This window comes from Oncorhynchus masou, chromosome 24 (genome assembly GCF_036934945.1).
Source record: "Oncorhynchus masou masou isolate Uvic2021 chromosome 24, UVic_Omas_1.1, whole genome shotgun sequence".
NCBI lineage: Eukaryota > Metazoa > Chordata > Actinopteri > Salmoniformes > Salmonidae > Oncorhynchus > Oncorhynchus masou.
In genome coordinates, this window is record NC_088235.1 from 31,487,473 (window position 1) to 31,514,141 (window position 26,669).

The following is a 26,669-nucleotide window of genomic DNA, read 5'->3' on the forward strand; positions in this document are numbered from 1 at the left end:
CAGGTATCACGTTAGAAGGGTTGGTTACAGGTATCACGTTAGAAGGGTTGGTTACAGGTATCACGTTAGAAGGGTTGGTTACAGGTATCACGTTAGAAGGGTTGGTTACAGGTATCACGTTAGAAGGGTTGGTTACAGGTATCACGTTAGAAGGGTTGGTTACAGGTATCACGTTAGAAGGGTTGGTTACAGGTATCACGTTAGAAGGGTTGGTTACAGGTATCACGTTAGAAGGGTTGGTTACAGGTATCACGTTAGAAGGGTTGGTTACAGGTATCACGTTAGAAGGGTTGGTTACAGGTATCACGTTAGAAGGGTTGGTTACAGGTATCACGTTAGAAGGGTTGGTTACAGGTATCACGTTAGAAGGGTTGGTTACAGGTATCACGTTAGAAGGGTTGGTTACAGGTATACCGTTAGAAGGGTTGGTTACAGGTATACCGTTAGAAGGGGGTTACAGGTATACCGTTAGAAGGGGGTTACAGGTATACCGGTAGAAGGGGGTTACAGGTATACCGTTAGAAGGGGGTTACAGGTATACCGTTAGAAGGGGGTTACAGGTATACCTTTAGAAGGGGGTTACAGGTATACCGTTAGAAGGGGGTTACAGGTATCACGTTAGAAGGGGGTTACAGGTATCACGTTAGAAGGGGGTTACAGGTATCACGTTAGAAGGGTTGGTTACAGGTATCACGTTAGAAGGGTTGGTTACAGGTATCACGTTAGAAGGGTTGGTTACAGGTATCACGTTAGAAGGGTTGGTTACAGGTATCACGTTAGAAGGGTTGGTTACAGGTATACCGTTAGAAGGGTTGGTTACAGGTATCACGTTAGAAGGGTTGGTTACAGGTATACCGTTAGAAGGGTTGGTTACAGGTATACCGTTAGAAGGGGGTTACAGGTATACCGTTAGAAGGGGGTTACAGGTATACCGGTAGAAGGGGGTTACAGGTATACCGTTAGAAGGGGGTTACAGGTATACCGTTAGAAGGGGGTTACAGGTATACCTTTAGAAGGGGGTTACAGGTATACCGTTAGAAGGGGGTTACAGGTATCACGTTAGAAGGGGGTTACAGGTATCACGTTAGAAGGGGGTTACAGGTATCACGTTAGAAGGGGGTTACAGGTAAAACATTCAATGTCATATTCATATATTCAGTTAACATATTTGCATTTGATATTTCCTAGTAACTTTTGGCTGCCATTCAAAAACAGAGCAACAGAGCAATGCATACAAAGATTTGAGGTCAATTTCATTATGACACATTTATTAGGTGTTAGTCTGTGAACAAAGTTGAAATGAAAAAAATTGATGGTCAGGATTACGAGATGCCAAGGTAATGTTTTTCTCTATTCTGGTCCAGTTAAAGGATGATTCAGTTACATTTAGATCTGTGGGCCATACGTTTTTAATGGCTAGCTCAGAGTATGGGCTTTCCAATAGTTTATATGTTACAGAGGTCGTCTGTTTACAAATTCCATAATTGGACAGGTTGACAGCTGGGTTTCCCATGGAACTCCATAGGCCAGCATGCATAGCTGACTTAAGTAAAAAATAAAATTATAAAATGCTTCTTTCAGATCTCGGAATGTCCTAAGATCATTACTGTCCATGATATTGCCGATACTGCATTGGGGCGCTGCGAAAGGCCTTCCTCAAGATCGCAAGACATTATTAATATTGGCATGTGGGCATGCCTTTTAGTTTCCTAGTTGCATATTTTTTTCAATTTTGTGGAAAATAGAAATTGTTCAAGCAATAATAGGGACAAAGCGTAGTTTACATTAAGAGATATCAATGAACACCACCGCTTCCAGTTCCATATCTAACTAGTAGACTATTTGATTTAGGAAAATGGCTCCTGGATGCTGCAACGCGGAGTGCCTGGACACAGCCCTTAGCCGTGGTATATTGGCCATATATCACAAACCCCTGAGGTGCCTTACTTCTATTATAAGCTGATTACCAACGTAATTAGAACAGTAAACAAGTTGTTTTGCATCATACCCATGGTATATTGTCTGATATAAAACTGTGTGGTTCGAGCCCTGAATGCGGATTGACTGAAAGCCGTGGTATATCAGACCGTATACCACCGGTATGACAAAACATGTATTTTTACTGCTCTAATTACGTTGGTAATCAGCTTATAATAGAAGTAAGGCACCTCAGGGGTTTGTGATATATGGCCAATATACCACACCTCCTCGGGCCTTATTGCTTAATTGTATAATAGGCCGGACTATATACAATCTGCAGAGGGACTTGTGCTCCTACACTGCAGAACAAAGCTCAGCTGTTTTCTGTGGTGGACTGATTAGAATGAGAAATTGGTGTGCTCAGCTGAAGTTTGTCGTAACACAGTGTTTGGGTGCCGGGCTCAAAAGGTATACACAGGAAGAAAGAAAAACCTGTACTTACTGAAATATTCTTTAAGTTTTCATGTCATTTTTTTTAGCAGCACATGTCAGAGGAAATGGACACGTTTCGGCGGCGTCTGACGAAGGCTGCCGTGGTGGACTCTGATCTTAGCCAGTCTAACTGGGTGTGGTCTGGTCGAAAGACTACTACTGCACACGCATGGTCAGGGCCCAAGGCCTCTTTATGTGTGTTGGGTTATGTGTGTGTGTGTGCCACCAAAGTGCAGCTACTACAGCTGCACAAGAACAACAGGACCACAAGTACAGTAGTTTCTCCTAGGGTTGTAAAATTCCAGGAACTTTCAAAAAATTCCATGGTTTTCCCAAAATCCCTGTTGGAGGAATCCTGGAATCAGGAATAAGCAGGAAATCCGGAATCCTCCAACCAGGATTTCTGGAAAACCAGGGAAGTATGTCTGTCTGTAGATGTCATTCTTCCTTATATGGGTTGCATTTTTGTGACTGACAGACAGACGAACACAGGAAGTGAGGTAACTGCTAGCTAGGTTGTTAAAAACATATCTTTCTGTTTTTAATGAGTGGAAACGGTAGTCTAGGCAGGAACTACTTTAGCCAAAACACAAGCACTACTGTAACACTCTTACTACAACAATGACAATGTGTGTGTGTGTGTGGTAGCCTGTTCAATTCTCAGTCTGTTCTTGGCTGCAGTGGCGCCCTCCTGCTCAGTGTGTGTATGTGTGCACAGCTCTGGCCCTGTTGTGTGCTAGCTGACAAAGCCTCTCAGTAACTCAGACAATAGGGAGTTTATCTGGTGCCACAGGGGCTGTGTCTGCCTGGTACCACTCTGCCCTCTCAGCCAGGGGTTCAGCTGCCCAGTTCCCACCCATTCTGCCCTGTGCCATTGGAATGTACTCATACAGTGCCTTGCGAAAGTATTCGGCCCCCTTGAACTTTGCGACCTTTTGCCACATTTCAGGCTTCAAACATAAAGATATAAAACTGTATTTTTTTGTGAAGAATCAACAACAAGTGGGACACAATCATGAAGTGGAACGACATTTATTGGATATTTCAAACTTTTTTAACAAATCAAAAACTGAAAAATTGGGCGTGCAAAATTATTCAGCCCCCTTAAGTTAATACTTTGTAGCGCCACCTTTTGCTGCGATTACAGCTGTAAGTCGCTTGGGGTATGTCTCTATCAGTTTTGCACATTGAGAGACTGAATTTTTTTCCCATTCCTCCTTGCAAAACAGCTCGAGCTCAGTGAGGTTGGATGGAGAGCATTTGTGAACAGCAGTTTTCAGATCTTTCCACAGATTCTCGATTGGATTCAGGTCTGGACTTTGACTTGGCCATTCTAACACCTGGATATGTTTATTTTTGAACCATTCCATTGTAGATTTTGCTTTATGTTTTGGATCATTGTCTTGTTGGAAGACAAATCTCCGTCCCAGTCTCAGGTCTTTTGCAGACTCCATCAGGTTTTCTTCCAGAATGGTCCTGTATTTGGCTCCATCCATCTTCCCATCAATTTTAACCATCTTCCCTGTCCCTGCTGAAGAAGAGCAGGCCCAAACCATTATGCTGCCACCACCATGTTTGACAGTGGGGATGGTGTGTTGTGGTTGATGAGCTGTGTTGCTTTTACGCCAAACATAACGTTTTGCATTGTTGCCAAAAAGTTCAATTTTGGTTTCATCTGACCAGAGCACCTTCTTCCACATGTTTGGTGTGTCTCCCAGGTGGCTTGTGGCAAACCTTAAACGACACTTTCTATGGATATCTTTAAGAAATGTCTTTCTTCTTGCCACTCTTCCATAAAGGCCAGATTTGTGCAATATACGACTGATTGTTGTCCTATGGACAGAGTCTCCCACCTCAGCTGTAGATCTCTGCAGTTCATCCAGAGTGATCGTGGGCCTCTTGGCTGCATCTCTGATCAGTCTTCTCCTTGTATGAGCTGAAAGTTTAGAGGGACGGCCAGGTCTTGGTAGATTTGCAGTGGTCTGATACTCCTTCCATTTCAATATTATCGCTTGCACAGTGCTCCTTGGGATGTTTAAAGCTTGGGAAATCTTTTTGTATCCAAATCCGGCTTTAAACTTCTTCACAACAGTGTCTCGGACCTTCCTGGTGTGTTCCTTGTTCTTCATGATGCTCTCTGCGCTTTTAACAGACCTCTGAGACTATCACAGTGCAGGTGCATTTATACGGAGACTTGATTACACACAGGTGGATTGTATTTATCATCATTAGTCATTTAGGTCAACATTGGATCATTCAGAGATCCTCACTGAACTTCTGGAGAGAGTTTGCTGCACTGAAAGTAAAGGGGCAGAATAATTTTGCACGCCCAATTTTTCAGTTTTTGATTTGTTAAAAAAGTTTGAAATATCCAATAAATGTCGTTTCACTTCATGATTGTGTCCCACTTGTTGTTGATTCTTCACAAAAAAATACAGTTTTATATATTTATGTTTGAAGCCTGAAATGTGGCAAAAGGTCGCAAAGTTCAAGGGGGCCGAATACTTTCGCAAGGCACTGTATATACACTTAGGTTGGAGTCCATTAACTCATTTTTCAACAACTCCACAAATTTCTTGTTAACTAAATATAGTTCTGTCACATCTACTTTGTGCATGACACACACAATTTTTCCAACAATTGTTTACAGACAGATTCTTTCACTTATAATTCACTGTATCACAACTCCAGTTGGTCAGAACTTTACATACACTAACTTGACTGTGCCTTTAAACAGCTTGGAAAATTCCAGAAAATGTCATGGCTTTAGAAGCTTCTGATAGGCTAATTTACATCATTTGAGTCAATTGGAGGTGTACCTGTGGATGTATTTCAAGGCCTACCTTCAAACCCAGTGCCTCTTTGCTTGACATCATAGGTAAATCAAAAGAAATCAGCCAAAAATTGTAGACCTCTACAATTCTGGTTCATCCTTGGGTGCAATTTCAAAAAGCCTGACGGTACCACGTTCAAACAATAGTACGCAAGTATAAACCCCATGGGACCACGCAGCCGTCATACGCTCAGGAGGGAGGCGAGTTCTGTCTCCTAGAGATGAACGTACTTTAGTGCGAAAGGTGCAAATCAATCCCAGAACAACAGAAAAGGACCTAGTAAAGATGCTGGAGGAAACAGGTACAAAAGTATCTATATCCCCAGTAAAACAAGTCCTATATTGACATAACCTGAAAGGCCGCTCAGCAAGGAAGAAGCCACTGCTCCAAAACTGACATAAAAAAAGCCAGACTACGGTTTGCAACTGCACATGGGGACAAAGATTGTACTTTTTGGAGAAATGTCCTCTGGTCTGATGAAACAACAATAGAACTGTTTGGCCATAATGACCATCGTTATGTTTGGAGAGAAAGGGGGGAGGCCTGCAAGCCGAAGAACACGATCCCAACTGTGAAGCACGGGGGTGGCAGCATCATGTTGTGAGGGTGCTTTGCTGCAGAAGGGACTGGTGCACTTCACAAAACAGATCGCATCATGAGGTAGGAAAATTATGTGGATATTGGAGTGGCCATCACAAAGCCCTGACCTCAATCCTGTAGATAATTTGTGTGCAGTACTGAAAAAAGCGTTTGTGAGCAAGGAGGCCAACAAACCTAACTCGGTTACAACCGCACTGTCAGGGGGAATGGGCCAAAATTCACCCAACTTATTGTGGGAAGCTTGTGGAAGGCTACCCAAAACGTTTGACCCAAGTTAAACAATTTATAAGCAATACACTCAACTAGTATTTGGTAGCATGTAAACTTCTGACCCACTAGGAATGTGATGAAAGAAATAAAAGCTCAAATAAATAATTCTCTCTACTATTATTCTGACATTTCACATTCTAAAATAAAGTGGTGTTCCTAACTGACCTAAGACAGGGAATTTTTACCAGGATTAAATGTCAGGAGTTGTGAAAAACTGAGTTTTAATGTATTTGGCTAAGGTGTATGTAAACTTCCGATATCAACTGTATTTAGCCTTCATTTATTGCCTTTTACCCCACAAACACCCCACGAAGACAACTGATAGCTGCCAAATATCAACCAAACCTAAAAGAATGCCCTACTAGGCTGCCCACAGTGCCCAGTTCCTTCCCCTGAGATTGTGAGTTCTCACAATCTTACGATGGCAGGCATACTGTGTCAGACAGTAGGAATATTGAACATGGCCTTTTACCCCGTAACTTCCCAAGTTCTGCCAACATAGTATTCCTGTGCACAGTAACTGCCTTTTTGATGAGTGCTTTTCTCAGTAGGGAAGGATGTTTTATTAATAGCTATGATTTCCTCTCCTTACTTGTTGCATCTGACTCTCTAGGTGCTTGTAATAATATGTAATAACATCTCTCTCCCTGTCGTGCTCTCTGTTTAGCCATACCAGTGGACTCTGGTCTGGATTCCCCCCTGTACCTGCCCTACAGGGCCCTGGTCTCTACCGTTAGCAGTATGGTGATCAGTCAGGGAGAGGCCCAGCGCCTCATAGAGATCCTGTCTGACAAGGCTGGCATCAGACAAGACACCTGGCACATGGTATGACCTGTGGTGGGGGATGGGAGATACTGTTGGGGGGGCTGGAGAGGGGTGATATGAAATCACTCTGGGGAGGAGGACGTCATGCATGACATCGTGGTATGACCCGGGATGGGAGATACCATTGTGGAGTTGAAGGGGGGTTGACAAATGTAAGGCTTGAGTTGGAGGGTAGGGAATCCGGCAGGGCATATAATACAATCTGGTCAGGACTGGATGGGAGATGTCATTTGAGGGGGTTGGACTGGGAGTGTGTGTGATGTGGGGGGGTGGTACTGCATGGGACGGGAGAAACCACTGGGAGGGATGGTGACACTGACACACGTCATGCATGAGGAGGATGGGTGATTGGTCAGACACTCACAAATACACTACAGTTGATTTTGATATTGATTGTGACTAACTTCCTGTGTGTGTGCGCATGCTACTCAGGCTACTCAGAAGGGTGACCCGGTGGCTGTGATGAAGAAACAGTTAGAGGAGAATCAGAAACAGCTGGCAACTCAGCAAGAGGATGCCACCGCAGCCAAGAACAGACTGAGGGAACTCACCAAGGTAACACGCACAAACACAATGCGCAGGAGTGTGTCACCGCAGCCAAGAACAGACTCTGAGAACTCACTGGGTAAAAAAACAACACATTCTCACTCATTGAGAATATCTCTGAAAATACGACTTATTTAACCACATAACTAGAATCCCCTCCCATGGATGAGTTGAACAATTCTTTACCATTGTTGTCTGTGTATAGGAGCCTCGGTTGGGGTCAATTCGAATTGAAGTCAGTCAATTCAGGAAGGGATTTGGAATTTCACATTAAATTTTTTCATGATTTTTAACATTTTGAATCACTTCCTGAATTGACCCCAGTCCCTGTAGGAGCTGTCTGACAGTCTGTATCTCTTCTTTTTCTTAAGGAGCTGTCTGCTGAGAAGTCCAAGGTGGCCAGTGTGGAAACCAGGCTGAGTTCCCAGCTCTCGTCCAGGGAGCAAGAGATGATCGCTCTACAGGCTCGGATGCAGGCTTCCTACCAGGACCACGTGGCACAGACACAGAAACTCACCGCTAAGGTACTGTATATAGAATAGAATGCAGGTCTGTCTCTGTCTGTCAGCTTCTGTCTTTTTCTCATTTGAATTCAGTATACTTTAAATTAGTTATGTAAAGATTTCCAAAGCATTCCAAAACTTTAAGTCAAAAGTCCCTCCCTACTCTCAGGTCATCAGTCTTCAGGAGCAGCTGGAGTCAGGTCCCACTGCCCAGCTGGCTTGTCTGCAGCAAGAGAACTCCATCCTCAGAGATGCCCTGAACCAGGCCACCAGCCAGGCAGAGAGCAAGTAGGTGTCTGTTCCTAACCTAAACCCTAACCCTGGACCAGGCCACCAGCCAGGCAGAGAGCAAGTAGGTGTCTGTTCCTAACCTAAACCCTAACCCTGGACCAGGCCACCAGCCAGGCAGAGAGCAAGTAGGTGTCTGTTCCTAACCTAAACCCTAACCCTGGACCAGGCCACCAGCCAGGCAGAGAGCAAGTAGGTGTCTGTTCCTAACCTAAACCCTAACCCTGGACCAGGCCACCAGCCAGGCAGAGAGCAAGTAGGTGTCTGTTCCTAACCTAAACCCTAACCCTGGACCAGGCCACCAGCCAGGCAGAGAGCAAGTAGGTGTCTGTTCCTAACCTAAACCCTAACCCTGGACCAGGCCACCAGCCAGGCAGAGAGCAAGTAGGTGTCTGTTCCTAACCTAAACCCTAACCCTGGACCAGGCCACCAGCCAGGTAGAGAGCAAGTAGGTGTCTGTTCCTAACCTAAACCCTAACCCTGGACCAGGCCACCAGCCAGGCAGAGAGCAAGTAGGTGTCTGTTCCTAACCTAAACCCTAACCCTGGACCAGGCCACCAGCCAGGCAGAGAGCAAGTAGGTGTCTGTTCCTAACCTAAACCCTAACCCTGGACCAGGCCACCAGCCAGGCAGAGAGCAAGTAGGTGTCTGTTCCTAACCTAAAACCTAACCCTGGACCAGGCCACCAGCCAGGCAGAGAGCAAGTAGGTGTCTGTTCCTAACCTAAACCCTAACCCTGGACCAGGCCACCAGCCAGGCAGAGAGCAAGTAGGTGTCTGTTCCTAACCTAAACCCTAACCCTGGACCAGGCCACCAGCCAGGCAGAGAGCAAGTAGGTGTCTGTTCCTAACCTAAACCCTAACCCTGGACCAGGCCACCAGCCAGGCAGAGAGCAAGTAGGTGTCTGTTCCTAACCTAAACCCTAACCCTGGACCAGGCCACCAGCCAGGCAGAGAGCAAGTAGGTGTCTGTTCCTAACCTAAACCCTAACCCTGGACCAGGCCACCAGCCAGGCAGAGAGCAAGTAGGTGTCTGTTCCTAACCTAAACCCTAACCCTGGACCAGGCCACCAGCCAGGCAGAGAGCAAGTAGGTGTCTGTTCCTAACCTAAACCCTAACCCTGGACCAGGCCACCAGCCAGGCAGAGAGCAAGTAGGTGTCTGTTCCTAACCTAAACCCTAACCCTGGACCAGGCCACCAGCCAGGCAGAGAGCAAGTAGGTGTCTGTTCCTAACCTAAACCCTAACCCTGGACCAGGCCACCAGCCAGGCAGAGAGCAAGTAGGTGTCTGTTCCTAACCTAAACCCTAACCCTGGACCAGGCCACCAGCCAGGCAGAGAGCAAGTAGGTGTCTGTTCCTAACCTAAACCCTAACCCTGGACCAGGCCACCAGCCAGGCAGAGAGCAAGTAGGTGTCTGTTCCTAACCTAAACCCTAACCCTGGACCAGGCCACCAGCCAGGCAGAGAGCAAGTAGGTGTCTGTTCCTAACCTAAACCCTAACCCTGGACCAGGCCACCAGCCAGGCAGAGAGCAAGTAGGTGTCTGTTCCTAACCTAAACCCTAACCCTGGACCAGGCCACCAGCCAGGCAGAGAGCAAGTAGGTGTCTGTTCCTAACCTAAACCCTAACCCTGGACCAGGCCACCAGCCAGGCAGAGAGCAAGTAGGTGTCTGTTCCTAACCTAAACCCTAACCCTGGACCAGGCCACCAGCCAGGCAGAGAGCAAGTAGGTGTCTGTTCCTAACCTAAACCCTAACCCTGGACCAGGCCACCAGCCAGGCAGAGAGCAAGTAGGTGTCTGTTCCTAACCTAAACCCTAACCCTGGACCAGGCCACCAGCCAGGCAGAGAGCAAGTAGGTGTCTGTTCCTAACCTAAACCCTAACCCTGGACCAGGCCACCAGCCAGGCAGAGAGCAAGTAGGTGTCTGTTCCTAACCTAAACCCTAACCCTGGACCAGGCCACCAGCCAGGCAGAGAGCAAGTAGGTGTCTGTTCCTAACCTAAACCCTAACCCTGGACCAGGCCACCAGCCAGGCAGAGAGCAAGTAGGTGTCTGTTCCTAACCTAAACCCTAACCCTGGACCAGGCCACCAGCCAGGCAGAGAGCAAGTAGGTGTCTGTTCCTAACCTAAACCCTAACCCTGGACCAGGCCACCAGCCAGGCAGAGAGCAAGTAGGTGTCTGTTCCTAACCTAAACCCTAACCCTGGACCAGGCCACCAGCCAGGCAGAGAGCAAGTAGGTGTCTGTTCCTAACCTAAACCCTAACCCTGGACCAGGCCACCAGCCAGGCAGAGAGCAAGTAGGTGTCTGTTCCTAACCTAAACCCTAACCCTGGACCAGGCCACCAGCCAGGCAGAGAGCAAGTAGGTGTCTGTTCCTAACCTAAACCCTAACCCTGGACCAGGCCACCAGCCAGGCAGAGAGCAAGTAGGTGTCTGTTCCTAACCTAAACCCTAACCCTGGACCAGGCCACCAGCCAGGCAGAGAGCAAGTAGGTGTCTGTTCCTAACCTAAACCCTAACCCTGGACCAGGCCACCAGCCAGGCAGAGAGCAAGTAGGTGTCTGTTCCTAACCTAAACCCTAACCCTGGACCAGGCCACCAGCCAGGCAGAGAGCAAGTAGGTGTCTGTTCCTAACCTAAACCCTAACCCTGGACCAGGCCACCAGCCAGGCAGAGAGCAAGTAGGTGTCTGTTCCTAACCTAAACCCTAACCCTGGACCAGGCCACCAGCCAGGCAGAGAGCAAGTAGGTGTCTGTTCCTAACCTAAACCCTAACCCTGGACCAGGCCACCAGCCAGGCAGAGAGCAAGTAGGTGTCTGTTCCTAACCTAAACCCTAACCCTGGACCAGGCCACCAGCCAGGCAGAGAGCAAGTAGGTGTCTGTTCCTAACCTAAACCCTAACCCTGGACCAGGCCACCAGCCAGGCAGAGAGCAAGTAGGTGTCTGTTCCTAACCTAAACCCTAACCCTGGACCAGGCCACCAGCCAGGCAGAGAGCAAGTAGGTGTCTGTTCCTAACCTAAACCCTAACCCTGGACCAGGCCACCAGCCAGGCAGAGAGCAAGTAGGTGTCTGTTCCTAACCTAAACCCTAACCCTGGACCAGGCCACCAGCCAGGCAGAGAGCAAGTAGGTGTCTGTTCCTAACCTAAACCCTAACCCTGGACCAGGCCACCAGCCAGGTAGAGAGCAAGTAGGTGTCTGTTCCTAACCTAAACCCTAACCCTGGACCAGGCCACCAGCCAGGCAGAGAGCAAGTAGGTGTCTGTTCCTAACCTAAACCCTAACCCTGGACCACCCTGGACCAGGCCACCAGCCAGGCAGAGAGCAAGTAGGTGTCTGTTCCTAACCTAAACCCTAACCCTGGACCAGGCCACCAGCCAGGCAGAGAGCAAGTAGGTGTCTGTTCCTAACCTAAACCCTAACCCTGGACCAGGCCACCAGCCAGGCAGAGAGCAAGTAGGTGTCTGTTCCTAACCTAAACCCTAACCCTGGACCAGGCCACCAGCCAGGCAGAGAGCAAGTAGGTGTCTGTTCCTAACCTAAACCCTAACCCTGGACCAGGCCACCAGCCAGGCAGAGAGCAAGTAGGTGTCTGTTCCTAACCTAAACCCTAACCCTGGACCAGGCCACCAGCCAGGCAGAGAGCAAGTAGGTGTCTGTTCCTAACCTAAACCCTAACCCTGGACCAGGCCACCAGCCAGGCAGAGAGCAAGTAGGTGTCTGTTCCTAACCTAAACCCTAACCCTGGACCAGGCCACCAGCCAGGCAGAGAGCAAGTAGGTGTCTGTTCCTAACCTAAACCCTAACCCTGGACCAGGCCACCAGCCAGGCAGAGAGCAAGTAGGTGTCTGTTCCTAACCTAAACCCTAACCCTGGACCAGGCCACCAGCCAGGCAGAGAGCAAGTAGGTGTCTGTTCCTAACCTAAACCCTAACCCTGGACCAGGCCACCAGCCAGGCAGAGAGCAAGTAGGTGGGTTCCCGGCCCCTGTCCCAAAACGTTTTAGTATTTGCCACTACGAAGAATACGTTTAGTTTTGAGAATGGAGATTTGTTAAATTCGTATGGAACGCAGTAAATTAGGACTACTAGGTCTAGGATTAGTGTCTAAGAGACTGTCTACTGTGAAGCCTGCTCTGAGGTACACTACATACAAAGTATGTGGACGCCCATTCAAATGAGTGGATTCTGCTTTTTCAGCCACACCCGTTGCTGACAGGTGTATACAATCGAGCATGAGGCCATGTACTCCCCATAGATAAACATTGGTAGTAGAATTGCCTTACTGAAGAGCTCAGTGACTTTCAACGTGGCACCGTCATAGGATGCCACCTTTCCAACAAGTCAGTTTGTCAAATTTCTGTCCTGCTCGAGCTTCCCCAGTCAACTGTAAATGCTGTTATTGTGAAGTGGAAATGTCTAGGAGCGACAACGGCTCAGCTGCAAAGTGGTAGGCCACACAAGCTCACAGAAAGGGACTGCCGTTCTGTGAGCGTAACAGGTAATAATCCTCTGTCCTCAGTTGCAACACTCACCATCAAGTTCCAAACTGCCTCTGGAAGTGAAGTCAGCACAAGAGCTTCATGAAGTGGGTTTCCATGGCCGAGCAGCCGCACACAAGCCTAAGATCACCATTCGCAATGCCAAGCATGAGCTGGAGTGGTGTAAAGCTCGCCGCCTTTGGACTGGAGCAGGATAAACGCTTTCTCTGGAGTGATGAATCACGCTTCAACATCTCTGTCCAACGGATGAATCTGCGTTTGGCGGATGCCAGGAGAACACTACCTGCCCAAGTGCATAGTGCCAACTGTTACATTTGGTGGAAGAAGAATAATGGTCTGGGGCTATTTTTGCACAGAGCCCTGACCTCAACCCATCAAACACCTTTGGGATCAATTGGAACGCCGACTGCGAGCCAGGCCTAATCGCCCAACATCAGTGCTCGACCTCACTCATGCTCTTGTGGCTGAATGTGAACAAGTCGCCACAGCAATGTTGTAACATCTAGTGGAAAGCCTTCCCAGAAGAATGGAGAATGTTATAGCAGCAAAGGGGGGACCAACTACATATTAATGCCCATGATTTTGGAATGAGCTGTTTGACGAGCAGGTGTCCACATACTTTTAGCCATGTAGTGTATTTTCCTGACTGACCTGGCCTCCCTCTCTCTTCTCTCCTCAGACAGAATGCAGAGCTTGCCAAGCTGAGAGAGGATTGTGCCAGACTGACCAAGGAGCTGGGGGAGAGGAGTGAGAGCCTTCAAGCTGATGAGAAGGTCAAGAGAGGGCTGGAGACTAAGGTGTCTTCTGTAGAGAAACAACTTACTCTACTGCAGGTAGGACTGGAAAACACAGACACACACGCACACGGACGCACATGCACATGGACACACATGCACACGGACGCACAGACGCACATGCACACAGACGCATGGACACACATGCACACGGACGCACAGACACACATGCACACGGACGCACAGACACACATTGGGCATTGGACTAGTAACCGGAAGGTTGCAGGTTCAAATCCCCGAGCTGACAAGGTACAAATCTGTCGTTCTGCCCCTGAACAGGCAGTTAGTTAACCCACTGTTCCTAGGACGTCATTGAAAATAAGAATTTGTTCTTAACTGACTTGCCTAGTTAAATAAAGGTACAAAAATAAAAATGATTCCCCATGTTCTATATTAGAAATATCGTTCCAGTATTCGCTTCAGAACGTGTTAGAGTTTCAGCGAGAAATGTCTGTGAAACAAAGGTACATTCCTGTGTGAATTTGGAGAGGGAGAAAACTGAACGTTCTAATCCCTGATTTACTGTCAACCCACCACCAGTCTGGCTGAAGTCATCTACTGCAAAGCTAATCCGACCCATCCGGATACTCACAGGACAGTCATGACATAGCTGATATAGTATTGCACTAGATTTAGCTAGTCTGTAGAAGGAAAATGTTATTAGGAATCCAATATATCCACGGGTATGTTGAACTGCAAGGCTACACCCGAGTTCTAGAACTGCCAGTTTGCCTTCGCCTTACCCACTCCTCTATAATCTTAGCTACGGGATGGTCCCCCACCCCTCTAAAGCCTTTGCTGCCGGCTGGTACCCCACCCCTCGCTACCGGCTGGTCCCCCTCCCCTCTACAGCCTTACCCTCCGGCTGGTCCCCCACCCCTCTACAGCCTTACCCTCCGGCTGGTCCCCCTCCCCTCTACAGCCTTACCCTCCGGCTGGTCCCCCACCCCTCTACAGCCTTACCCTCCGGCTGGTCCCCCTCCCCTCTACAGCCTTACCCTCCGGCTGGTCCCCCACCCCTCTAAAGCCTTCGCTACCGGCTGGTACCCCACACCTCTACAGCCTTACCCTCCGGCTGGTCCCCTACCCCTCTAAAGCCTTCGCTACCGGCTGGTACCGCACCCCTCTAAAGCCTTACCCTCCGGCTGGTCCCCCACCCCTCTAAAGCCTTCGCTACTGGCTGGTACCCCACCCCTCTACAGCCTTACCCTCCGGCTGGTCCCCCACCCTTCGCTACCGGCTGGTCCCCCTCCCCTCTACAGCCTTACCCTCCGGCTGGTCCCCCACCCCTCTACAGCCTTCGCTACCGGCTGGTACCCCACACCTCTACAGCCTTACCCTCCGGCTGGTCCCCTACCCCTCTAAAGCCTTCGCTACCGGCTGGTACCCCACCCCTCTAAAGCCTTACCCTCCGGCTGGTCCCCCACCCCTCTAAAGCCTTCGCTACTGGCTGGTACCCCACCCCTCTACAGCCTTACCCTCCGGCTGGTCCCCCACCCTTCGCTACCGGCTGGTCCCCCTCCCCTCTACAGCCTTACCCTCCGGCTGGTCCCCCACCCCTCTAAAGCCTTCACTACCGGCTGGTCCCCCACCCCTCTACAGCCTTACCCTCCGGCTGGTCCCCCACCCCTCTAAAGCCTTCGCTACCGGCTGGTCCCCCACCCCTCTACAGCCTTACCCTCCGGCTGGTCCCCCACCCCTCTAAAGCCTTCGCTACCGGCTGGTCCCCCACCCCTCTACAGCCTTACCCTCCGGCTGGTCCCCCACCCCTCTAAAGCCTTCGCTACCGGCTGGTCCCCCACCCCTCTACAGCCTTACCCTCCGGCTGGTCCCCCACCCCTCTAAAGCCTTCGCTACCGGCTGGTACCCCACCCGTCTCATGCTCCTGTGATGCGGCTGGGTCTCTAATGGCCTTGAAATCATAGAGCTGTGTGTTGAACTGGAATGCAGCCACACAATAATGGGGCTGAATGACTAGCTGGCTGGCAGGTTGGTTGCTGACTGGTTGGCTGGCTGGCACCAGATGGAATGTGATGCTATGTGCCCAAGCAAAGTTTTTTTTATTTTTTTTTAACCTTTATTTTACTAGGCAAGTCAGTTAAGAACAAATTCTTATTTTCAATGACAGCCTAGGAACAGTGGGTTAACTGCCTGTTCAGGGGCAGAACGACAGATCAGGGATTCGAACTTGCAACCTTTCGGTTACGTGTCCAACGCTCTAACCACTAGGCTACCCTGCCGCCTAGACACAAGCTGTGTTTAGTCCATTCGGTAAATCCTAAGTGTGTGTGTGTGTGTGTGTGTACTATTATGGGGTCAGTGAGTCAATGTTTTACTTCCTGGCAGTCAAGAGTTCATGTTAATTAATCATTTAATTATCATGTCCTTCTGGACCAGTTATGAGGTTTATCAACAGAATGTTACATGCCTATTAGTGAATATACACATGTCACTATCATTAGCCCTCCAGATTTTAGTCTTTCTCTTTCGCTCTCTCTCACAAACACACCAGTTGTATACCTATTACTAAGTCTCTGTAGCTGGATAATAATGTTGTAGATATGTTTTGTATTTAGCCTATGCTGCCCTCTGGTGGTTAGTAACATATAATGCACCCCCACCCTTCATCCTCAGGCCAGACCCTGGGAATAATGTCATACTGTTATAATCATAGAAATACAATCTCATTCTAGTTGTGGTCATATCTTACCCTGAGCATTCTGTCACAATACTTACTGTAGTATTACAGAATATTAAAATATGTCTTACTCTACCTCAGGCCAGCCATGTAGAGAGTGAGCAGGTGCTGCAGAGGAGGCTGGAGGAGGTTAGTGAAGAGTTGAGGAGTTCACAGAGCACCCTGGAGAAAGCCCAGCAGGACGCTACCTCCCTCTCAGGTAAGACATTCACGTTTCGGCCATATTTGTTTGAATTCCAGTGGACTAACCGAGTATGAAGCGAAAATGCTCAATTGAAGTCAATGTCAAACTTTCCTCAAATTCGACCATTAAATTGAACCGTCAGATTAAATAAACCGACCAAAAGAAATCGGAATAGCTATAGTCACGTTATTTGAATGCCAACCTTAACAAATTGTATTTTATTCTTCAAAATTGCAGTGAATAAGATCTACTGATTGAACAGCATTAATCAAATTTGATTTGTCACATGCGCCAAATACAACCTTACTGTGAAATGCTTACTTACAAGCCCTTAACCAACAATGCAGTTCAAGAAATAGTTACGAAATAAACTAAAGTGATTATTATATATATTTTTTATATATACTAATCTTAAAGTAGCACAAGAAAATAACATAACAATAACGTGGCTATATACAGGGGGTACCGGTACATAGTCAATGTGCGGGGGCACAGGTTAGTATAGGTCATTTGTAAATCGACTATGCATAGAAAATAAACAGCGTGTAGCAGCAGTGTAAAAACAAAGGGGAGCGTCAGTCAATGTAAATTGTCCGGGTGGCCATTTGTTTAATTGTTCAGCAGTCTTATGGCTTGGGGGTAGAAGCTGTTAAGGAGCCTTTTGGTCCTAGACTTGATGCTCTGGTACCGCTTGCCATGCGGTAGCAGAGAGAACAGTCTATAACTTGGGCGACTGGAGTCTTTGACAATTTTTTGGGCCTTCCTCTGACACTGCCTAGTGCATATAGGTCCTGGATGTTATGAAGCTTGGCCCCAGTGATGTACTGGACCATATGCACTACCCTCTGTAGCGCCTTACGGTCATATGCCGAGCAGTTTCAATACCAGGCGGTGACACAACCGGTCAGGATCTGGGGCCCATGCCAAATCTTTTTAGTCTGTACTGAGGGGGAAAAGGTGTTGTGATACCTCTTCGCGACTGTCTTGGTGTGTTTGGACGATGATTGTTCGTAGGTGATGTGGACACCAAGGATCTTGAAACTCTCAACCCGCTCTACTACAGCCTCGTCGATGTTAATGGGGTCTGTTTGGCCCTCCTTTTCCTGTAGTCCACGATCAGCTCCTTTGTCTTGATCACATTGAGGGAGAGGTTGTTATCCTGGCAACCATACTGCCAAGTCTCTGACCTCCTGCCTATAGGCTGTCTCATCGTTGTCGGTGATCAGGCCTACCACTGTTGTCATTTCCCCTCATTTTGTCTGTCATAGTTGAAGTGTACCTATGATGAAAATTACAGGCCTCTTTCATCTTTTTAAGTGGGAGAACTTGCACAATTGGTGGCTGACTAAATATTTTTTTGCCCCACTGTAGGTGTTCCTTTTGTCTAGGTGGGAAAGGGCAGTGTGGAGTGCGATTTGAGATTGTGTCATCTGTGGATCTTGTGTTTCCGGCATGATGGTGTTGACGTGAGCCTTTCATGGCTACCGACGTGAGTGCTACGGGGCCGTAATTAGGCAGGTTACCATCGCTTTCTTGGGCACAGGGACTATGGTGGTCTGTTTGAAACATGTAGGTATTACAGACTCGGTCAGGAAGAGATTGAAAATGTCAGTGAAGACACTTGCTAGTTGGTCTGCGCATGCTTTGAGTACACATCCTGGTAATCCGTCTGGCCCCGCAGCTTTGTGAATGTTGACCTGTTTAACGGTCTTGCTCACATCGGCTACAGAGAGCGTGATCACAGTCGTCCAGAACAGCTGATGCTCTATAAATATATAGCTTGTAGTGAGTTTTGTCTGCCATCCCCCCCAGACATCCAGGTCCATCTGGGCAGGATAGAGGCTGATCTGAAAGAGCGTAGTGCCCAGGTGGAAGCCCTAACAGCCCAGCTGGAGCAGACCGAGCTGGAGAAGGGACAACTGGAGGATCAGGTAGAATCCATCAACGTACTGCTGGAGGCCAGCCACAACAGAGACGTGGACGAGGACACGGAGGTGAGTTGTCAGATTAGGGTTAGGGTAAGCGCCTAGACTGCTCCCAACCAGCACTTGCACACTCTGCGTGATCCAGTGCTTACTAGTGCCAGAGAGGTTGTTAACTGAGAGACTCAAAATGCGATGACTTTCTGTAAACACTCACGATGAAGATTCAGAGCAATGTCAATGGCAAATTTGTTCACAAAGTATTTGCAGGAGGTAATCACAAATTGAGTGTCTGTTTCCAACCTCTCTGGTGCTAATGAGCAATGGCTTGTTCGGAGATGATCTGGTGGTGAAAACCATGCTATCAACGTTATTTTGGGGTCCACTTCTGAATTCATGTTTATTTATGTTTTACAGGGTAACTCCACTGAGTTGGAACAGCTAAAGAGCAGGTATGGTTTTGATAATCTGTCCCTCATAATTCTCTTTATAGATGTGGAGTTGGTCTTTTCTCAACAACACCAATCATTTATCTTCCAGTCTTCAGGACAAAGACAGTCAGTTGGCATCACTCCAACAGGAGCTGAAGCAGCTCCAAGAAATGAAACAGGAGGCTTCTGTAAGTAGTCTCTATTCTGTTTTCATTGTGCTAGCGAGTTGGATGGCCATGGCTAACTGAATCCATTATTTCTCTATTGATTTCCTCTCTAGGTTTTTTCCTAGGTTCCTGCCTTTCTAGGGAGTTTTTCCTAGACACCATGCTTCTACATCCTGCATTGCTTGCTGTTTGGGGTTTTAGGCTGGGTTTCTGTACAGGGCTTTATGAATACATTTATTTGATTGATTTCCGAGCTGAATCAGTTATTTCTCTTGATTTCTGAGCTGAATCAGTTAGTTCTCTCTTGATTTCCAAGCTGAATCGGTTAGTTCTCTTGATTTCCGAGCTGAATCGGTTAGTTCTCTTGATTTCCGAGCTGAATCAGTTAGTTCTCTATTGATTTCCGAGCTGAATCAGTTAGTTCTCTTGATTTCCGAGCTGAATCAGTTATTTATGTTTACTGAATGTATTTGGACATTTCTAGGCAGAATTGTATCCATTGGGAGGAGACATTTGGTTTCCAAAGTGGGGTATTGAGAACCATAATATTGTCTTTTTATCTTTCATTGTCTTCTTACTCTGTCCCGGCAGGTAGTCGCTACAGCTGAGACCGAGTGCCCACCTAACAGGTCTGTCTGGAGCAAGTCCACTGCTATTTCAGTTTAAATCACCCATTTGAAGCTGAAACTATGTCACCAACTTTGTTAAATTCTGCTATTATGTACCTGAACATCCTCATATGCATCTCTCTTCATTTCAGTGAGGAAGCAAGCCTGGTGACATCACTTCAGGAAGAACTGAAGCAGCTTAAAGAAGAGATGGAGCAACTTAAAAATTCTCCCGTAAGTTTCTTTGAGCTAAAAGCGGTACATTTCTATATTTACACGACAGCTTTTCCATTATGAATATTGATATGTTTTCTCAAAGTTGACTGCTTTTTTGTCAGGCTGATGTCACTGGAGAGACGGAACAGCTACTCAACAGGTGAGTTATGGTTTTATTGAAACCTAGTTTCAGAAGAATATACAGTGCCTTGCGAAAGTATTCGGCCCCCTTGAACTTTGCGACCTTTTGCCACATTTCAGGCTTCAAACATAAAGATATAAAACTGTATTTTTTTGTGAAGAATCAACAAGTGGGACACAATCATGAAGTGGACATTTATTGGATATTTGAAACTTTTTTAACAAATAAAAAACTGAAAAATTGGGCGTGCAAAATTATTCAGCCCCCTTAAGTTAATACTTTGTAGCGCCACCTTTTGCTGCGATTACAGCTGTAAGTCGCTTGGGGTATGTCTCTATCGGTTTTGCACATCGATAGACTGAAATGGTTTCCCATTCCTCCTTGCAAAACAGCTCGAGCTCAGTGAGGTTGGATGGAGAGCATTTGTGAACAGCAGTTTTCAGTTCTTTCCACAGATTCTCGATTGGATTCAGGTCTGGACTTTGACTTGGCCATTCTAACACCTGGATATGTTTATTTTTGAACCATTCCATTGTAGATTTTGCTTTATGTTTTGGATCATTGTCTTGTTGGAAGACAAATCTCCGTCCCAGTCTCAGGTCTTTTGCAGACTCCATCAGGTTTTCTTCCAGAATGGTCCTGTATTTGGCTCCATCCATCTTCCCATCAATTTTAACCATCTTCCCTGTCCCTGCTGAAGAAAAGCAGGCCCACCCATGATGCTACCACCACCATGTTTGACAGTGGGGATGGTGTGGTCAGGGTGATGAGCTGTGTTGCTTTTACGCCAAACATAACGTTTTGCATTGTTGCCAAAAAGTTCAATTTTGGTTTCATCTGACCAGAGCACCTTCTTCCACATGTTTGGTGTGTCACCCAGGTGGCTTGTGGCAAACTTTAAACGACACTTTTTATGGATATCTTTAAGAAATGGCTTTCTTCTTGCCACTCTTCCATAAAGGCCAGATTTGTGCAATATACAACTGATTGTTGTCCTATGGACAGAGTCTCCCACCTCAGCTGTAGATCTCTGCAGTTCATCCAGAGTGATCTCGTGGGCCTCTTGGCTGCATCTCTGATCAGTCTTCTCCTTGTATGAGCTGAAAGTTTAGAGGGACGGCCAGGTCTTGGTAGATTTGCAGTCGTCTGATACTCCTTCCATTTCAATATTATCGCTTGCACAGTGCTCCTTGGGATGTTTAAAGCTTGGGAAATCTTTTTGTATCCAAATCCGGCTTTAAACTTCTTCACAACAGTATCTTGGACCTGCCTGGTGTTTTCCTTGTTCTTCATGATGCTCTCTGCGCTTTTAACGGACCTCTGCGACTATCACAGTGCAGGTGCATTTATACGGAGACTTGATTACACACAGGTGGATTGTATTTATCATCATTAGTCATTTAGGTCAACATTGGATCATTCAGAGATCCTCACTGAACTTCTGGAGAGAGTTTGCTGCACTGAAAGTAAAGGGGCTGAATAATTTTGCACGCCCAATTTTTCAGTTTTTGATATGTTAAAAAAGTTTGAAATATCCAATAAATGTCGTTCCACTTCATGATTGTGTCCCACTTGTTGTTGATTCTTCACAAAAAAATACAGTTTTATATCTTTATGTTTGAAGCCTGAAATGTGGCAAAAGGTCGCAAAGTTCAAGGGGGCCGAATACTTTCGCAAGGCACTGTACTTACTAGAAGGGACAGAACACTGTCTTGACTGGGACTGTTAGTTCTAGTAATTATAGTTATATGCCTTGTGCTTACTTGGATCAACAACAAACAAAAAAGATATGTTTCAATACAACTTCATTACAACACACCATTGCCTAATGCTGGTTAACAATGTGGTCCTTCATTCCAGAATGAAGGAGAGAACGAGCCAGGAAGTGAAGCAACTCAAAGAAACATCAGAGCAGGCCCAGAGCAGCATTGCTGTACGTGTGCCATTCCTCTCCTACAGTCACCTACAGTTAACCTAGTCTGGTCCCAGGCCCATTTGTGCTGTTTCACCAATCTCCTATTGTCATTTGGCATAACAACCATAGAAATTGGCAATACCGCACAAACAGATCTGGGACCAGGCTATAGTTGCCCTTCTTGTGTATCAACTTGATCTGTACTGCTGTAGGATATAGTTATCTGAATTCCTGCTTTATGTTTCAACAGTCCGACAACACCGCAGAACTGGCGGTGCTACAAACCAGGTACAAAAAGCCTTGTTCCTTACCAAACCCATTGATTTTAACTTGGTTTGTCCCTTGTGGAATGTCAAATCAAAATGTATTTAAAGTGTCTTTAAAATCGCAACACATTTTACAGTAAAACAATACAAATGTTGATTAAAAGCTATATGGAATATTTGCTTTTGGCTCTTCTATATAAAAAGGATACTAAAGTAAACTGTGTTTCTGGCCATCTGGTTTTTTATTAGTCTGGCAGAGAGGGACGCTATGATGGCATCACTACAAGTGGAGCTAAGGGAAGCCAGGGACCAATCGCAGAAGGTACAGGAGACCCTCGCTCAGGTCCAGCAGAGCCAGGAATCAGAGCCTAGCACAGAGCTGCCGGTAAGACCGGATGTACAAATCTGACTGAGCCATGATCATAACTTGATTGGTTTGGTCTGGTCTGACAGAAGTCATGGGGCCCGTTTATGAAACGCTTAGATAGAAATAGGCTTTGTCGAACAAATGTGCCTCTCTGACATGTAGGATAAGGAATCACGTCTGCTCTATTCACGGCAGTTCTATATGCAATGTATGACAAAGATTGGCTACCGAACATATCCCTGGTTATGTAGTCTGTATATTATGTACACTGTATATAATGCTTCATATACAGTACCAGTCCAAAGTTTGGACACACCTACTCATTCAAGGGGTTTTCTTTATTTTTACTATTTTCTACATTGTACGATAATAGTGAAGACATCAAAACTATGAAATAACACATATGGAATCTTGTAGTAACCAAGAAAGTGTTAAATAAATCAAAATATATTTGAGATTTTTCAAAGTAGCCACCCTTTGCCTTGATGACAGCTTTGCACACTCTTGGTATTCTCTCAACCAGCTTCACCTGGAATGCTTTTCTAACAGTCTTGACGGAGTTCCCACATATCCTGAGCACTTGTTGGCTGCTTTTCCTTCACTCTGCAGTCCAACTCATCCCAAACCATCTCAATTGGGTTGAGGTTGGGTGATTGTGGAGGCCAGGTCATCTGATGCAACACTCCATCCCTTTCCTTCTTGGTCAAATAGCCCTTACACAGCCTGGATGTGTGTTGGGTCATTGTCCTGTTGAAAAACAAATGATAATCCCACAAAGCGCAAACCACATTGGATGGCGTATCGCTGCAGAATGCTGTGGTAGCAATGCTGGTTAAGTGTGCCTTAAATTCTAAATGCATCAGACTATCACCAGCAAAGCACCATCACACCACCACCTCTATTCCTCACAGTGGGAACCACACATGCAGAGATCATCAAATCAAATTTATTTATATAGCCCTTCGTACATCAGCTGATATCTCAAAGTGCTGTACAGAAACCCAGCCTAAAACCCCAAACAGCAAGCAATGCAGGGTGGTTAGGAAAAAATCCCTAGAAAGGCCAAAACCTAGGAAGAAACCTAGAGAGGAACCAGGCTATGTGGGGTGGCCAGTCCTCTTCTGGCTGTGCCGGGTAGAGATTATAACAGAACATGGCCAAGATGTTCAAATGTTCATAAATGACCAGCATGGTCGAATAATAATAAGGCAGAACAGTTGAAACTGGAGCAGCAGCACGGCCAGGTGGACTGGGGACAGCAAGGAGTCATCATGTCAGGTAGTCCTGGGGCATGGTCCTAGGGCTCAGGTCCACCGAGAGAGAGAAAGAAAGAGAATTAGAGAGAGCATATGTGGGGTGGCCAGTCCTATTCCGGCTGTGCCGGGTAGAGATTATAACAGAACATGGCCAAGATGTTCAAATGTTCATAAATGACCAGCATGGTCGAATAATAATAAGGCAGAACAGTTGAAACTGGAGCAGCAGCACAGCCAGGTGGACTGGGGACAGCAAGGAGTCATCATGTCAGGTAGTCCTGGGGCATGGTCCTAGGGCTCAGGTCCTCCGAGAGAGAGAAAGAGAGAATTATAGAACTCTCACTGAGATTCACACAGGACACTGAATTGGACAGGAGAAGTACTCCAGATATAACAAACTGACCCCAGCCCCCCGACACATAAACTACTGCAGCATAAATACTGGTGGCTGAGACAGGAGGGGTCAGGAGACACTGTGGCCCCATCCGAGGACACCCCCGGACAGGGCCAAACAGGAAGGATATAACCCCACCCAATTTGCCAAAGCACAGCCCCCACACCACTAGAGGGATATCTTCAACCACCAACTTACCATCCTGAGACAAAGCTGAGTATAGCCCACAAAGATCTCCGCCATGGCACAACCCAAGGGGGGGCACCAACCCAGACAGGATGACCACATCAGTGAATCAACCCACTCAGGTGAGGCACCCCTTCCAGGGACGGCATGAGTGCCCCAGTAAGCCAGTGACTCAGCCCCTGTAATAGGGTTAGAGGCAGAGAATCCCAGTGGAAAGAGGGGAACCGGCCAGGCAGAGACAGCAAGGGCGGTATGTTGCTCCAGAGCCTTTCCGATCACCTTCCCACTCCTGGGCCAGACTACACTCAATCATATGACCCACTGAAGAGATGAGTCTTCAGTAAAGACTTAAAGGTTGAGACCGAGTTTGCGTCTCTGACATGGGTAGGCAGACCGTTCCATAAAAATGGAGCTCTATAGGAGAAAGCCCTGCCTCCAGCTCTTTGCTTAGAAATTCTAGGGACAATTAGGAGGCCTGCGTCTTGTGACCGTAGCGTACGTGTAGGCATGTACGGCAGGACCAAATCAGAGAGATAGGTAGGAGCAAGCCCATGTAATGCTTTGTAGGTTAGCAGTGAAACCTTGAAATCAGCCCTTGCTTTGACAGGAAGCCAGTGTAGGGAGGCTAGCACTGGAGTAATATGATCAAATTTTTTGGTTCTAGTCAGGATTCTAGCAGCCGTATTTAGCACTAACTGAAGTTTATTTAGTGCTTTATCCGGGTAGCCGGAAAGTAGAGTATTGCAGTAGTCTAACCTAGAAGTGACAAAAGCATAGATTAATTTTTCTGCATCATTTTTGGACAGAAAGTTTCTGATTTTTGCAATGGTTTCTGATGTTAGATGGAAAAAAGCTGTCCTTGAAATGGTCTTGATATGTTCTTTAAAAGAGAGATCAGGGTCATGCCATGAGTAACGCCGAGGTCCTTCAGTTTTATTTGAGACAACTGTACAACCATTAAGAGTAATTGTCAGATTCAACAGAAGATCTCTTTGTTTCTTGGGACCTAGAACAAGCATCTCTGTTTTGTCCGAGTTTAAAAGTAGAAAGTTTGCAGCCATCCACTTCCTTATGTCTGAAACACATGCTTCTAGCAAGGGCAATTTTGGGGCTTCACCATGTTTTATTGAAATGTACAGCTGTGTGTCATCCGCATAGCAGTGAAAGTTAACAGTAGATTTTCGAATAACATCCCCAAGAGGTAAAATATATAGTGAAAACAATAGTGGTCCTAAAACGGAACCTTGAGGAACACCGAAATTTACAGTTGATTTGTCAGAGGACAAACCATTCACAGAGACAAACTGATATCTTTCCGACAGATAAGATCTAAACCAGGCCAGAACTTGTCCGTTCATCCGTTCACCTACTCTGCATCTCACAAAGACACGGAAGTTGGAACCAAAAATCGCAAATTTGGACTCATCAGATCTAATGTCACCGGTCTAATGTCCATTGCTCATGTTTCTTGGCCCAAAGCAAGTCTCTTCTTCTTATTGGTGTCCTTTAGTAGTGGTTTCTTTGCAGCAATTCAACCACGAAGACCTAATTCACGCAGTCCCCTCTGAACAGTTGATATTGAGATGTCTGTTACTTGAACTCTGTGAAGCATTTTTTTGGGGGCTGCAATTTCTGAGGCTGGTTACTCTAATGAACTTATACTCTGCAGCAGAGGTAACTCTGGGTCTTCCTTTCCTGTGGTAGTCCTCATGAGAGCCAGTTTCATCATAGTGCTTTGATGGTTTTTACACTGCACTTGAAGAAAGTTCTTGACATTTTCCGAATTGACTGACCTTCATGTCTTAAAGTAAAGATGGACTGTTTCATTTATCTTGTTCTTGCCATAATATGGACTTGTTTTGTTGTTTTACCAATAGGGCTGTCTTCTGTATACCACCCCTCCGTGTCACAATACAACTGATTGGCACAAACGCATTCAATTACACAAATTAACTTTTAACAAGGCACACCTGTTAATTTAAATACATTCCAGGCGACTACCTCATGAAGCTGGTTGAGATAATGCCAAGAGTGTACAAAGCTGTCATCAAGGCAACGGGTGGCTACTTTTAAGAATTTCCAATATAAAATATATTTTGATTTATTTCACACTTTTTTGGTTACCACATTATTCCATATGTGTTATTTGATAGTTTTGATGTCTTCACTATTATTCTACAATGTAGAAAATAGTTTTAAAAAATAAAGCAAAAACCTGGAATGAGTAGGTGTGTCCAAACTTTGACTGGTACTGTATATCGTTTGTCTGCTTTTACCTGTAAGCCAGAGCACCACAGAAAAATATCACATTTGTAGAAAATGTAATGGACATGA

At 46.5% G+C, this 26,669-nt stretch overlaps 1 protein-coding gene across 8 annotated transcripts in view; it reads left to right on the forward strand.

Annotated features, from left to right (window-relative positions):
• The window catches only part of LOC135512047 (ribosome-binding protein 1-like), a 54,675-nt gene that overhangs the window by 21,560 nt on the left and 6,446 nt on the right, over positions 1–26,669 (forward strand). For 6 of the 8 annotated variants that reach the window (XR_010451361.1, XR_010451360.1, XM_064933651.1 and 3 more), the window contains exons 5-18: positions 6,784–6,941; positions 7,374–7,496; positions 7,859–8,011; positions 8,160–8,278; positions 13,469–13,622; positions 16,363–16,480; positions 18,278–18,459; positions 18,881–19,006; positions 19,577–19,614; positions 19,746–19,827; positions 19,932–19,969; positions 21,812–21,884; positions 22,117–22,153; positions 22,369–22,517. Coding sequence is in view for 6 of the 8 variants with exons in the window: in XM_064933651.1 (XP_064789723.1) it covers positions 6,784–6,941; positions 7,374–7,496; positions 7,859–8,011; positions 8,160–8,278; positions 13,469–13,622; positions 16,363–16,480; positions 18,278–18,459; positions 18,881–19,006; positions 19,577–19,614; positions 19,746–19,827; positions 19,932–19,969; positions 21,812–21,884; positions 22,117–22,153; positions 22,369–22,517 (1,550 nt within the window). In the remaining 2 variants the exon portion in view is untranslated. Of the gene's footprint in view, positions 1–6,783; positions 6,942–7,373; positions 7,497–7,858; positions 8,012–8,159; positions 8,279–13,468; positions 13,623–16,362; positions 16,481–18,277; positions 18,460–18,804; positions 18,840–18,880; positions 19,007–19,576; positions 19,615–19,745; positions 19,828–19,931; positions 19,970–21,811; positions 21,885–22,116; positions 22,155–22,368; positions 22,518–26,669 lie in introns of all 8 variants that reach the window. The other 2 variants (XM_064933648.1, XM_064933647.1) reach the window with 2 other exon arrangements.